Genomic DNA, 12,857 nt, shown 5'->3' with positions numbered 1-12,857 from the left:
TAAGGATGCCATTCAGCCTTTTACTAAATCAATTTAGAGCATCACACACTTCAATCAAGTCTCCTCACAGGTGCTTAGTTTCCAGACATTGCAATTTACAGAATTGAAGTCTTTTTTGATAATAGAGAGCCCTTTCTTGTCCCGCACTAACCTTTTGCTCATCTCTGCACCAGCATTGTTCCTAAAATGAGGCTTACAAAACTGTGCAATATGCAGTACTCAGTCTAAAAATTGCCTTATACACTTGGATAATCACATCATTATCCGGCTGGCAAAATTCCTGTATATTATTAACAAAATACCATGAGCTGTTCTAACAACCTATCAACTCAGTTTTTTGTACATCACTATCATGCCCATAATGTGTTACACATATGGCAAGCAGGTTAACTGACAAAACAGGTACCAGAATCTACATTTTATTCTTATTATAAACCATAAAAGGTATGTAATAAGAATTTAAAGGAAAGGGAATATGTTTAAGGAATTTTCTTTATTATTCAAAAGGGAGGTAAACATCGTGGATTTGGGATGCTGTGGGAGGACAAAAAAATCTGCTGCTCTCTGACTTATTTTTTTGCAGGTTGTTACACCAATGGCCCCAAGGAGGAATCCTTCCCAATTAAAAATTGAGCATGAGTAATATTTGTGTGACCTACTAGCAGAGATTTGGGGAGGGGAGGTCATGAATGCATGCGTAAAAAATATAATCTAAAATGGATGTCCTCATTTCCAGTGCTCATTTCCCCTCCCAAATAACACACACACACACACACACACACACACACACACACACACACACACACACACACACACACACACACACACACACACACACACCACAACAACAACAACAACCAGTTCAGAGATAATTCCATTTATCATCAATCATAGGCAAACAACCAGAAGGAAATTTTTAAACTGGAATTTAAGGAGTCCTGGTGTTTTCATATACATACATAATTCTTAAATTTAGAAGTTCTGCTTTTGTGAAAGTGAGTGTTGTATATCTATTATTAGAATAGCTAATAAAGAAAAAATAATAGCAATAATTAATCGTTTCAATTCTGTAAAATGTAATTATTTCTAGAGTGGGGGACAGATATGACATTTAATTTTACTCATAAAGCCATCATAAAAGGAAAACATTCTTAAAAGAATAAAATTACCTCTTTTGAACAGCTTGATTTTTTGATTGGGGATTTATGAAGTTTCACAGAAAAACCAAAAGCTTCAGGGAGGAGGTAAACACAATCTCCAATAGTGAACTGTGTATTATTCCATAACACACTCTCAAAAAAAGTCTTTGAATCTGATTCTCCTGATATATTAATAGTCTGTGGATTATTCAGCTACAAAAAAAAATAAATAAATAAAATAAAATTAAATAAATATATATATATATATATATATAAAATTGTATTTAATTTATTTTGAAATAATGGAAGGCAGATAAGAATCAGATAGCCTTGCTAAGTATTGATGGGATATATTAAATGGTGTTAGCCCTTGAAAAAGTGCCATTCAATGTATCCAATTATCAATAATTAACCACACGATCATTATTTTATTTTATATTTTTATTTTATTGCTAATTATATGTTTATTTCTAGGGTATAAAAAAGATAGCCTATGTGGATATAAAACAGCATAGGCTATCTTAGTTTTTATAGGTTCTTTTGGCTCAATGGCCCATCTAGTACTTTTATGCTTAAGTTTTAACACACATTGAATACTATATGGTACCAATTACACTCTTACAGTAGTTATTTTATATATATATATATATATATATAAATTTTAGTAAAAGCACAATAAGTACTACATATTACATCAGTCTTTAATCTAGTTATTATAGCAAAAGCACAATAAGTAGTATATAGATGCTGAACATGTATATGAACACAATAGTATACAGCTTGCAGTAGGCCCTAAGGTCAAAATAACTTATAAAAATAAAATAGCCCGTGCAGACATACATGGCCAAACCCTGGAAGTAAACATATAATTAGTTATTGTGCTTTTGCTATAATAAATAGATTACAGACTGATGTAATGTACAATCTGTTTTTGATGGCATTAATCTGATCTGGCTAATAACTTTTATATTCATCCCTATTGTTTATATATATATATATATATATATATATATATATACACTATCATTAAATATTGACAAAAGTTAAATTATAATAAAATAAATAAATAATTAATTGAGCATTCATTAGAGGCAGCGACTTGCAATTCCTCCATATGAAGCCGAAATATATTTTAAATTAAATAAAATAAAACATAAGCCAGTAGTAGTATGGCAAAAACTGTAGAGCAAAAATTAACATAAAAATAACCAAATACACAAACGAACGGAAAAGAAGAATAAAAGTTAGACATAAATAATAGCCCAGAAACCCCTATATAATTTCGAACTTTAAATCCGATTAACAGGACATATATGAAATTTAGAATAATGCCAATTACATATTAATTTAGCGGTACCCCCCCCCCCCAGAGGTACCAGTTCCAAAAGACGTCAAATATCACCAAAAAAGGGGGTTGAAAGAACTACTGAAAGACAACAAAATCAGAATAAATTAAAATAAAATAGACTGACCATTATGCCCCATATCGACAGAGGACCACGAGGCCAATAACGGTCATGGAATCGCTGCATTTCAATTGCTATACAAATTGTCGCAATGGTGAAAAGATCGAAGTACCAAATCACCCTTCCTCCCCGATCGATCCTCCAATGCAGAGGATTTGCACGGCAGTGGTCCGTATGCAGCGAAAAATAAATTATAGAACAGACAGCACTCTAGAGTGCTGTCTGTTCTATAATTTATAGACCTTGGTGCGCATAGCAAAATATCGCAACGGACCACTAGTCGCACTTCGTCGCGAATGGGCTAACAACAGCCGACGGCCACATTGCGTACCTTTGTTGTCAATGAAGGACAAGAGGGCATGCCTCCTGTGAGCACAGCAACACCAGCACTGGACTATCGAGGTTTGGAAAACAGTTTCTTGGTCTGACGAGTCGAAGTTCCTGGTGCATCATGTTGATGGAAGTCCTAGAATTTGGCGAAAACTACATGAATCCATGGACCCATCATATCTGACGACTACTGTGGAGGGGGCAGTGTTATGGGGGGAATATGTTTTCTTGGTCCATTGGATCCACTGGCTAATACTTTGGTGGATGATACAGTGGTAACTCAAAAAATCTGGGACTTCATCATCCTTTTGGCACAATGCGATGAATCCGTTAGATGTTCCTTCATTGTTTTAGCTCCATCTGTTTTTATTGATAAGAGCTTAAATAGTGGTAATTTAATTTTTTCAATAAAATTTTTTGAATGCGTTAAATATATCAAGACATCAAGTTCTTTCTTTTAACGAAACCATACCCAGCAGTTCTTCTCTAGTGGCAGAATCAACGAAAATCATACGAACAAAAACGAGCAAGTGAGCTGTATCACTGATGTCTGTAGATTCATCCAGTTGTAAAGAAAAGGACACAATTAGCAATATCAGATGCAATTGTTCGCTCACATTTTTACTCATTTTTCCAATGCGTCGCATCACAGTATTTCAAGATAATTGAAGATCTTCAAGAGCACTTTTATTTTCATTTTTGTTCTAAAAATTTTCAAAAAGAGAATACATTATTGCTAAAAACATGTCTTTGATGAATTGACTATCAGAAAATGGTTTGCATTTTTTTGCAAGATGACTCACTTTAAATGATGCTACAGTTGCTGCTTTAGATTGTAGATTAGGTGTCATAAAGAAATTTTGTTGTGCGAATAATGTGGATTTAAATTCTTTTAATTTATTTTTTCTAAGGCAGAAAATCCAACTGGTATTTACCACGGAGCGTGTTGAAGTGCCTATCTAAATTTCCTTTTTTGTGTATATCCATGGAAGCATTGCAAATGTATTCTAGTTCCCACTCTTGATGAAAATGATACGTTTTACTCTTTTCTTGTAATATTCATTTTAAATCAAATCAAATTAATGCATAAGTACTGTCCAGTTATTAATATTAAGTAAGCTAAATAAGAATTCAACACATACACATGCTCTCCACAATGTAGCTGTGTGAATTTTCGCTAGAAAGCCTAGCGGCTGTGTGGCAACTACAGTAGTCATGTAGTTCAACGAATTTTAATAAGCTTATGCGGGGGGGGGGGCTTAATAATGGCACTCGTCCTTGGATCTGAGGACGAGGGTTGCCGGTGCAGACGTGCCTTTCTGCTGCTCTTGGAACAGAGAAGTTTTTTCTGATTTATTTTCTGCTTTATTAGTTTAAATTGACATATTAACTTATTTTCTGGAGTAGCTTTATATTCCTATTTACGGTAGTTAAGTTTAAAGTAATTTAGATAGAGATTTTGTAGGTATTACTTAGTATCGGAAAGGGTATCAAATGTTTACCACGTGTTTACCGTTCGTAAATAGGCGCCATTGTTACGGGAAAATTAATCAGTAAAATCTATTAATCTTGTCGAACTTCATTGGCAATTAAATTGTACTTTTAACTATACATATCACCACTTAGGTTACGTAACATAAATAATTAGTAAAAATAAATAATTAATACATAACTTGATAAGGAAGTTATATAAAGGGATTTCGTAGATAACACTCGTTACTGAAACAAATATTTCATAGATAACACTCATTACTGAAACATAAATATTTCGTAGATAACACTCGTTACTGAAACATAAATATTTTGTGGATTTCGTAGATAACACTCGTTACTGAAGCATAAATATTTCGTAGATAACACTCGTTACTGAAACAAATATTTCGCAGATAACACTCGTTACTGAAACATAAATATTTCGTAGATAACACTCGTAGATTTCGTAGATAACACTCGTTACTGAAACATAAATATAGCGTAATAACTGTGTTGGGATACAAGTTTAGGATTTAATTTTATACTGAAATTGAAATTTTATTGAAAGTAAATCAAAATCATGACTCAAACCAGAGCAGGAAAGCAAAAGGCTCAAGCTAATGGGAATGCTGTGGCTCAGGGGAGAACTGAGGGGGGGGCAGTTGCCCTCTGAATCACAGTCTTTTAAGATGCACTATTTGCTTGATATTTGTGGAGCAGTCAGGTATAGGACATGATATTGCCATGGGGGGATGTCTTTGTATGTGCACGATGCAAGGAGTGTAAGGAAATCAGGCGACAACTCAGCGCTGTTACGGGCCTATATGAGAGCTTGAAGGACAGGGTGGATGCCCTCGAAGGATTACAAGTGAGGGGCCCATCAAGCTCTCATCTGCCCACACCAATGCCAGAGCTTGCACTTGGTCATCACGCAACACAGCGGCAATTCCAAAGGCAGAATGCGCTGGTCCCAAAGGAACTAGTAGTTGTTGGTGACTCTATTGTCAGGGAAACGGGGAACATGCTTTGTAAAAAGGATAGGTGGAACGGGACCAGGGTATGTCTGCCAGGGGCAAAGGTTGATGACGTTGTAGAGCGGATATCATCTTTTAAGGGCACAAAAGGTGATATAGTTGTACACGCTGGCACTAATGATATTAAGAGTAGGAGACCGGCGGAATTACTTAACAAGTACAGGTCACTGATGAAAAAAAGCCGTGAATTAGGGGTGAATTTGAAATTGTCTGCAATTCTGCCCAGACACGATAGGAGGGAGTATATGATGAGAGCCCTGTCGATCAATTCGGCCCTGGAAAGATTGTGCAGGGCTCAAGGGGTAGAATTTTTTTCAGCCTGGTCTGTACTTGTTAACAGGACAGACTGCTTCTACAGGGATGGGATACACTTAAATAGAAAGGGTGCAAGAATGTTTGCTGATGCTATCGAGGCAGTGTTAGGTGGGTGGGAAAACTGCTAGATTGGGGGGATACAAGGACTAATAGATTAACAGCAGCCACTGGCAGAGGAGAAAGTGATTCTTGCACTGCTTCTATTGGAATGAGCAGCAGCCTGGAAAATAAGATGCAGGATATTTCAGAGACTGCTGGGAATCATGGGGGTACAAGTAAACACATGGGTTGTGTTAGGGTGGCTAAGAGGAAGAGCAGGTGCATGTATACTTGCGTGTACACCAATGCTAGGAGTTTAGTAAATAAATTTAATGAATTTGAGTTATTGCTCAAAACATCAAAGGCAGATATCGTTGGGATTTCAGAGACGTGGTGTCACACAGATATAAGGAATGCAGAACTGGAATTTGGGGAGTACAATGTCTACAGAAAGGTTAGACAGGATAGGAAGGGAGGAGGGGTTATGCTATTAGTTAAGAAACACATAAAATCCAAGGAAGTGAAGCCAGTCGACATCACTGGAAAGTGCAGTGTTGAGTCAGTTTGGTGTGACATAAGCATTGGGAGATCAAAATTGAGAGTAGGAGTGTGCTATAGGCCTAATGACTCTGATGAGTATAATAAGAAACTGTACAGAGAAATAGAGTGGGCCAGTAAATCAGAGAGTCTTATAATGGGGGATTTTAATTTCCCAGATATTGACTGGAATTTGGGGGCTGGTCACTCACACACTAGCAAGGCTTTTGTGGATTTATTGGATGATTGTTTTCTACATCAGCATGTTCGGGAGGCAACTAGAGGGAGTAATACTCTTGATTTGATTATCAGTAGTGATTCTTCATGCATTAAGAATCTGCAGATAATTGAACCACTAGGTGGCAGTAATCAGTGTTCTGAAGTGGGAGTTACTCAAAGAGGTAACTACCATTAGAGGTAAAGGGAAGGGGTATTGCTTTCGTAAAGGCGACTACGATGGACTGAGACAGTATTTAAATTGTATACAGTGGGATCAACTGACGATGTTACCAACAGCAAATTCAAAATGGGAAGCATTCAAAGAATTTATCTTGCAAGCTACTAGGCTTTACATACCAACAAAGAAATATTGTTCAAGGTTTAGGCCTAAATGGATGTCAGATGAACTAATGAGGCATATGGCAGAGAAGAAAAATGCATGGGATACATACAGATTAACACGTGACACAGAAGCCTATGATAGATACAAATTGATCTGTAATCAAGTTACAAAGGAGGTAAGGCAGGCGAAGGCAGATTACGAGAGATCCTTGGCAAGGGATGCGAAGAAAAACAGCAAAGACTTCTTTACTTATGTAAACTCTAGAAGGAAGGGGATAAATCAGATTGGTCCACTTGATATCGATGGGTCAACTGTTGATGACCCTGCTCAGGTAGCTAACAAACTAAATGAATATTTTGCATCGACATTCACACATGAGGAGTTATTCAGCGAGGGGAATGCCAGAGGTGTATTCAACTCTGGCAGTAAGCTAGAGAATCTTGTAATAACTGAGAGTAAAGTGGAGGAGAAATTGTTGAAGATAAACACAAGAAAGGCACCTGGGGTGGATGGGATCTATCCAGTTATATTAAAGGAGGCAGCAAAGGAAGTAAGCAAACCCTTAGCCATAATTATGAGAGCTTCCGTGGACTCAGGGGAGGTACCCATGGACTGGAGATGTGCAAATGTGACCCCAATTCACAAGGGAGGATCAAAGACTGACACAAGTAATTATAGACCTGTGAGTTTAACTTCTGTTCCCAGAAAATTAATGGAGGCACTGGTCAAATAAGCACTGCAGAATCATCTAGACAAGACTTCAGTTATAGCTCGGACACAGCATAAATTTAAGGCTCAGCTGGACAGGTATTTCGATCGAACAGAATGGTGAAGTGGAAGTGAGGTTTTTTTTTTTTTTTTTGGTTGATGCTGCATAAGCTTGCTTTCTTGCATCAAATGCCTCTACTAATGCTAATGCTAATAATAATAATAATAACAACAAAAAATATCAGATTATTATAATAGGGCCACCCGTAATTTCTTACATATTCCCGTATATGTATTATGTCTGTTAATTGCGAGTGTTCTCTGGTTGATTTGCCTGTTGTATGGATGAAAAACCCCAGTTTCTCGGGAAAAAACCTTGCTATCTACTCCTGAAACCAACTAACTCAGCCACAGAGAGAGAAAAGCCCATTAAAGTTCCTCGCGCCATCAATGGAATTCGAACCTGGGCCTTTTCCAATCGGTGTGGGGAGGACAGTGACGATACCACTATCTGCGCAGACTAATAATAATAACAATTAGATTTTGACTAATCTATTTATTATTATTATTAGCCATATGGTGCAAGGAAGCCTAAGGGTTCATAACTTCTGAATTACCCTGAGAGAGAGAGAGAGAGAGAGAGAGAGAGAGAGAGAGAGAGAGAGAGAGAGAGAGAGAGAAGAAGGGAATCACCAAGAAAGAGAGAAGAATGATGATATTCAGCTCAGGACCCTGAGTGCCAAGCCCATACTCACCAGATGTGAGCCACCGGGGATCTTTTTTATTTGTATATGTATTTAAAATTTTTCGTGATCGACTGAAATTAAAGCTGCAATTGACTGATAAATCGCAATCAACTTGTTGGCTACCCCTGACATATTGGAAGTAAAACTGATACTCGTTTAATTTAAAAATAAAAGGTGGGGAATGTTTGATTGAACCTATTTTTAAAAAAATAACATCGGGCTCACAGTCATTTGGCAGAAGATTATTTAGGATCACTTAATAGTGTCAGTTCACACAATGGATTCAGAACTACTGATCAAAAATATCTTTCTACACTCAGCACATTGTTCTTATGCTTATTTTTTTGCAAATAAACAAACAAATAAGCACAAGAACTTTTCAACTTTATGCAGCATTGCCTGCTGCTTAAAACCAAAAAGGCATATGTTCATACAGTAAAAAAACAAATACACTTTCTTTCTAAATTTGACAATACACAAATTCTTGCATACACCTACTTAAAAATTGCATTATATTTCTCTGGAATTTCACTGAAGAATGCTTAGGCCAAATTTGGCTTCACTACACACACGCACACAAACTCTCTCAAATGTCTTAATGGGAGAAAAAAGAAACAAATATATATACAGTCAGACCTCTTTAACGAACTTCCATATAGCGAATTTTTCTATGTAGCGAACCTTTTCAATTTCCCCTTGGTCACTGCATTGAAAATAGTGTCCGTATAACAACTGATCTCGAGACCTGGGTATTCACACCTATAGTTTTTAGGCAATAGATCTGACAATGTAGAAAGCACAAATTAAGAGCTAAAAGGATTAAGAATTAATCCCTTTAGCTTTAAATAGCTAAAGGTTTTAATTCCACAAATTAAGAGCTAAAACATTTTAAAATTTAATGGTGCCTGTAAAACCCTGCAGGAGGAAACTGGCCAACCACTGCACGGGATAGAAAAAGATGGAAGGTTCTTGGAGAGGCCTTTACCCAGCAGAGGGTCAGAAATTGCTAAAAAGAAGTAAAACCAATACAACTTATACATTACTATGCTGAGAAGTGCCACTGGTCAGCTGTCCACAGCCATTGGCAAAGATTAAGGTGTATTCCCAATGCAAGCACTGGCTCTGGTCAACTTATTTTCTACCGTAAGCATCCTATTAGAGAATTAGGAGAGAGTGATTTTCCTTTATCTCGGAAATTCATCTGTTGTTTCGAAGAAATGACTTATCCACACTTTCACTACATTTCACCTGTCTCTGTTTACATGGTAGCTACACAAGTGGTCCCTAATTTTAGCTTTGTTTGAACTGCCGTGCTTACAGTGTCTATGAGAAAATCCTTGGGTGTAGTGTGAAACGGTGGAAGCGCTTAATAGTGTAGATCGCAGTGTTAAAGAAAAAGAAATCGCTTTAAAATTTTGTATCCCTGCCAGTAGTGTAGCAACCATTCCGAAAAACTGTGTTTCAATTTTGAAACTGTTTGAGGAAACAGAACCAATTGGAAGCGTGCAAAATTATATGAAGCAATTTTTAAGCGGATGAAGTTGATTTGAGACCAAAACATGCCGATATCAGGGTTATTAATAAAAGAAAAGGCTATGGAGTACACATCTTTTCTGGAGCACAAAACATTGCAAGCCGGTTCTGGTTGGCTAGACAAATTTAAAGAACATCATGGCTTACTCAAAAAAGTGATTTCTGATGAAAGTGGAGTTGAAATCAAAGAAGACTATATCCATTGGAAAGAAACAGTTTTAAAAAAAAATTATGGAGGACTATGAGTCCAAAGACATATTCAACATTGTTGAAACATGTCTATTTTTTAAATGTTTGATGACCAAAGCATCGACTTTTAAAGGTGATAAATGTTTCGGTAGTAAAAATAGCAAGGAGAGAATTACACTCTTGGTTTCAAATATGGCTGGTAATGAAAAACTGAAGCTTCTGGTGATAAGCAAAGTAAACAACCCCTATGTTTCAAAGGAGTAAAGTCGTTAGAGTTGGACTACAACAAAAAATATTAAATTACCAGCAAAATTTTTAGGCAGTGGATTTTAAATTTTGATAGAATGGTGGCAAAAAAAAAAAAAAAAAAAGCGTTAATCGTCAACAACTGCCCTGCCCACCTTCACTTGGTAATTTCGAAACTTACAAGTGTGAAGCATGTTTTCTTCCTTTTGAATAATTCTTCTTAACAGCACCAGTGCTAGATTTACATATAAGCTAAACAAGCTACAGCTTAGGGGACTCGCTCCATGTTCACCTGTGACAATATTAAAAAATCCTTTTTTAATATTGTCACAGGTGAACAGTAAGGGAGAAGGGCTTCAAGTTTAAATCCGGCCATGACTGCAGCTGATGGACAAAGGCATTTTCAAGAATTTGAAAATGCACTACCGACGGCTCATACTGAAAAAAATTATACTGAGAATAGAAACCAACCAACCTAAAGATTCTGTTATAGATTTGTGTTTGTGCATATCAGTGTTGGCGAAAGTGTGGAGTCAAGATGTGACGGAAACAACGATTAAGAATTGTTTCACAAAAGGAGGTTTTGCTGAAATGCTAATTAACAGAGACGAGAGGGATGAACTACTAGAAGACATTGAGCAATCTTGGGAAGAGTTCCAAGCGAGATTTGATCAGTGGAGAAATTGTTCTTGACAAATTTTTAGGAGTTGATAAGAATGTAATAGTAGCTGAATATCCGAGTGGCATCAACATTTTGGAGGGTATTTAAAGAACTAGTGAAAATATCGACGATGAGTTGGATGAAAATGAGGGCAATATTAATCATTCCAAACAAGAAATGTTGGCAGCATTTGCCACTTTGCATCGAGTGCAAAGAAAATGTAACAGAAAATAAATCTCAATAGTTAAAGTTTAAACAAATTCAATCTTTTTTTATGAACAGTGTACAGAAGAATCCAGTGTACAACAAAAAATAACCAAATATTTTACAACATAATTCTTTAAAGTGTACTAATATATTTTGCACATTATTTAAGTAGTCATTTCTTAATATGTATGTATTAATAAATTGTTTTAAAATGTTAGAAAATGTAACCATTCCCACTTATTTCTGATTTATTTCCCATCTTTTACTATTTTTCTGAATTTACAGTATTTTTCATTGTTGAAAAGATCATATTTCTTTATATACAAATTTTTTCAAGGGAATGATCGATTTTGTTATATAGAGGTCCAACTGCACATGCAGACACATACACATGGCTTAACTTTACAATTCGTCTAACAGAGAGTAAAACTATACTCTGTGATATTTTATTTTTAGTTTCATACATTTTCATATTCTAATGCAATAGAGACTAGCAAATCAGATGGCAATTCATTAATTAGAGATCAAGAGTGCAATTAATTAAAATTCAAACTTAACAGTATACACATTTTTTCTGTTTTAAATTATTGATCGACCCCCCCTCCCTCCCTCTCTCTCTCTCTCTCTCTCTCTCTCTCTCTCTCTCTCTCTCTCTCTCTCTCTCACACACACACACATACACACACCTGAAGGTTAACAAAGCTGAATTAAAATATCTAAATCTAAATTAAATTCATAGCATTATTTATTTTTGCACTTTAAAATGAAAACTTTTCTTTCCAAAACTTTATCACCAAAATATTTTGATAGAATGCATGACTAAAGATTGAGGTAAAATTAATATAAAAAGGTTCACATATTTCATGCTTTTTTCAAAACAGTATTTTTAAATATTTCAAAACGGTCTTACTTCAAAGAGCTCTGCAATCTTAGAACAACTAACACATCTTTGAGATATATCCTTTTCTAAGTTCAGTGTCAAGTTTGGGGGATCTTCAAATCGTGCAGTGTGGGGATCGTACCTATAGATTAAACACACAAACAGAAAAAAATATATAATGTATATATATATATATATATATATATACTCTCATTTTGGGTACATGTGTGTTATGGTCACAGACAATGGTATAGCAGTTTGGCTAACATATCCAGGTATGAAGCGTTTCTTATTGATTTCTATTATTCATATTTTTTTTCTTTGAGATTAGGAAAAGAATTAGGATAGAAGCAGCCACTCCTGCCCTTGTATAAACTAATAGCCCAGAGTATGAAAAAAATTTGTTGGAAAAAAGTGAACAGTATAAAGATGAAGAAAAAAAACTATTGCTCTGGTTATTTGGGAGTGAAATTTCCCATATGTGCTAATGACAGCCCTAGGCATTGTAGATGTGTAGATCAGTAAATGGTTGCATGCATACATACTTTTTTTTTTTCCCCTGATAGATTAATAGGTCTTAGAATCTTATACGTGGAGATTATCTTTTTCAAGTTACCAGGGGACCACACTATGATTCATTGGGGCCATAATGTTTTGTACATTTCTGCCAAAGCATAGGTACAAAAGTTTGCTATGATGTTCTGTTTTACTTTCCTTTGCTCTCTTCCCAGCATTGATATACTAGACATTAACTTTCATCCCACGCCTTATACAAGTAGTGCTTATTATAAC

At 35.8% G+C, this 12,857-nt stretch overlaps 1 protein-coding gene across 1 annotated transcript in view; it reads right to left on the bottom strand.

The window, feature by feature from the left end:
• LOC150089578 (DNA (cytosine-5)-methyltransferase PliMCI-like) overlaps positions 1 to 12,857 on the bottom strand; it is a 596,839-nt gene that overhangs the window by 214,102 nt on the left and 369,880 nt on the right. The window contains exons 20-21 of the mRNA XM_090368675.1: positions 12,096 to 12,207; positions 1,170 to 1,352 (exon numbers count right to left, since the gene is read on the bottom strand). Of these exons, the coding sequence (XP_090224801.1) occupies positions 1,170 to 1,352; positions 12,096 to 12,207 (295 nt within the window). The remainder of the gene's footprint in view (positions 1 to 1,169; positions 1,353 to 12,095; positions 12,208 to 12,857) is intronic.

This window comes from Mastigoproctus giganteus, chromosome 2 (assembly GCF_048544385.1).
Source record: "Mastigoproctus giganteus isolate SK-2022 chromosome 2, ASM4854438v1, whole genome shotgun sequence".
Lineage (NCBI taxonomy): Eukaryota > Metazoa > Arthropoda > Arachnida > Uropygi > Thelyphonidae > Mastigoproctus > Mastigoproctus giganteus.
Note: the sequence above shows the minus strand (reverse complement) of the source record. Positions and strands in the feature narration are given on the sequence as shown.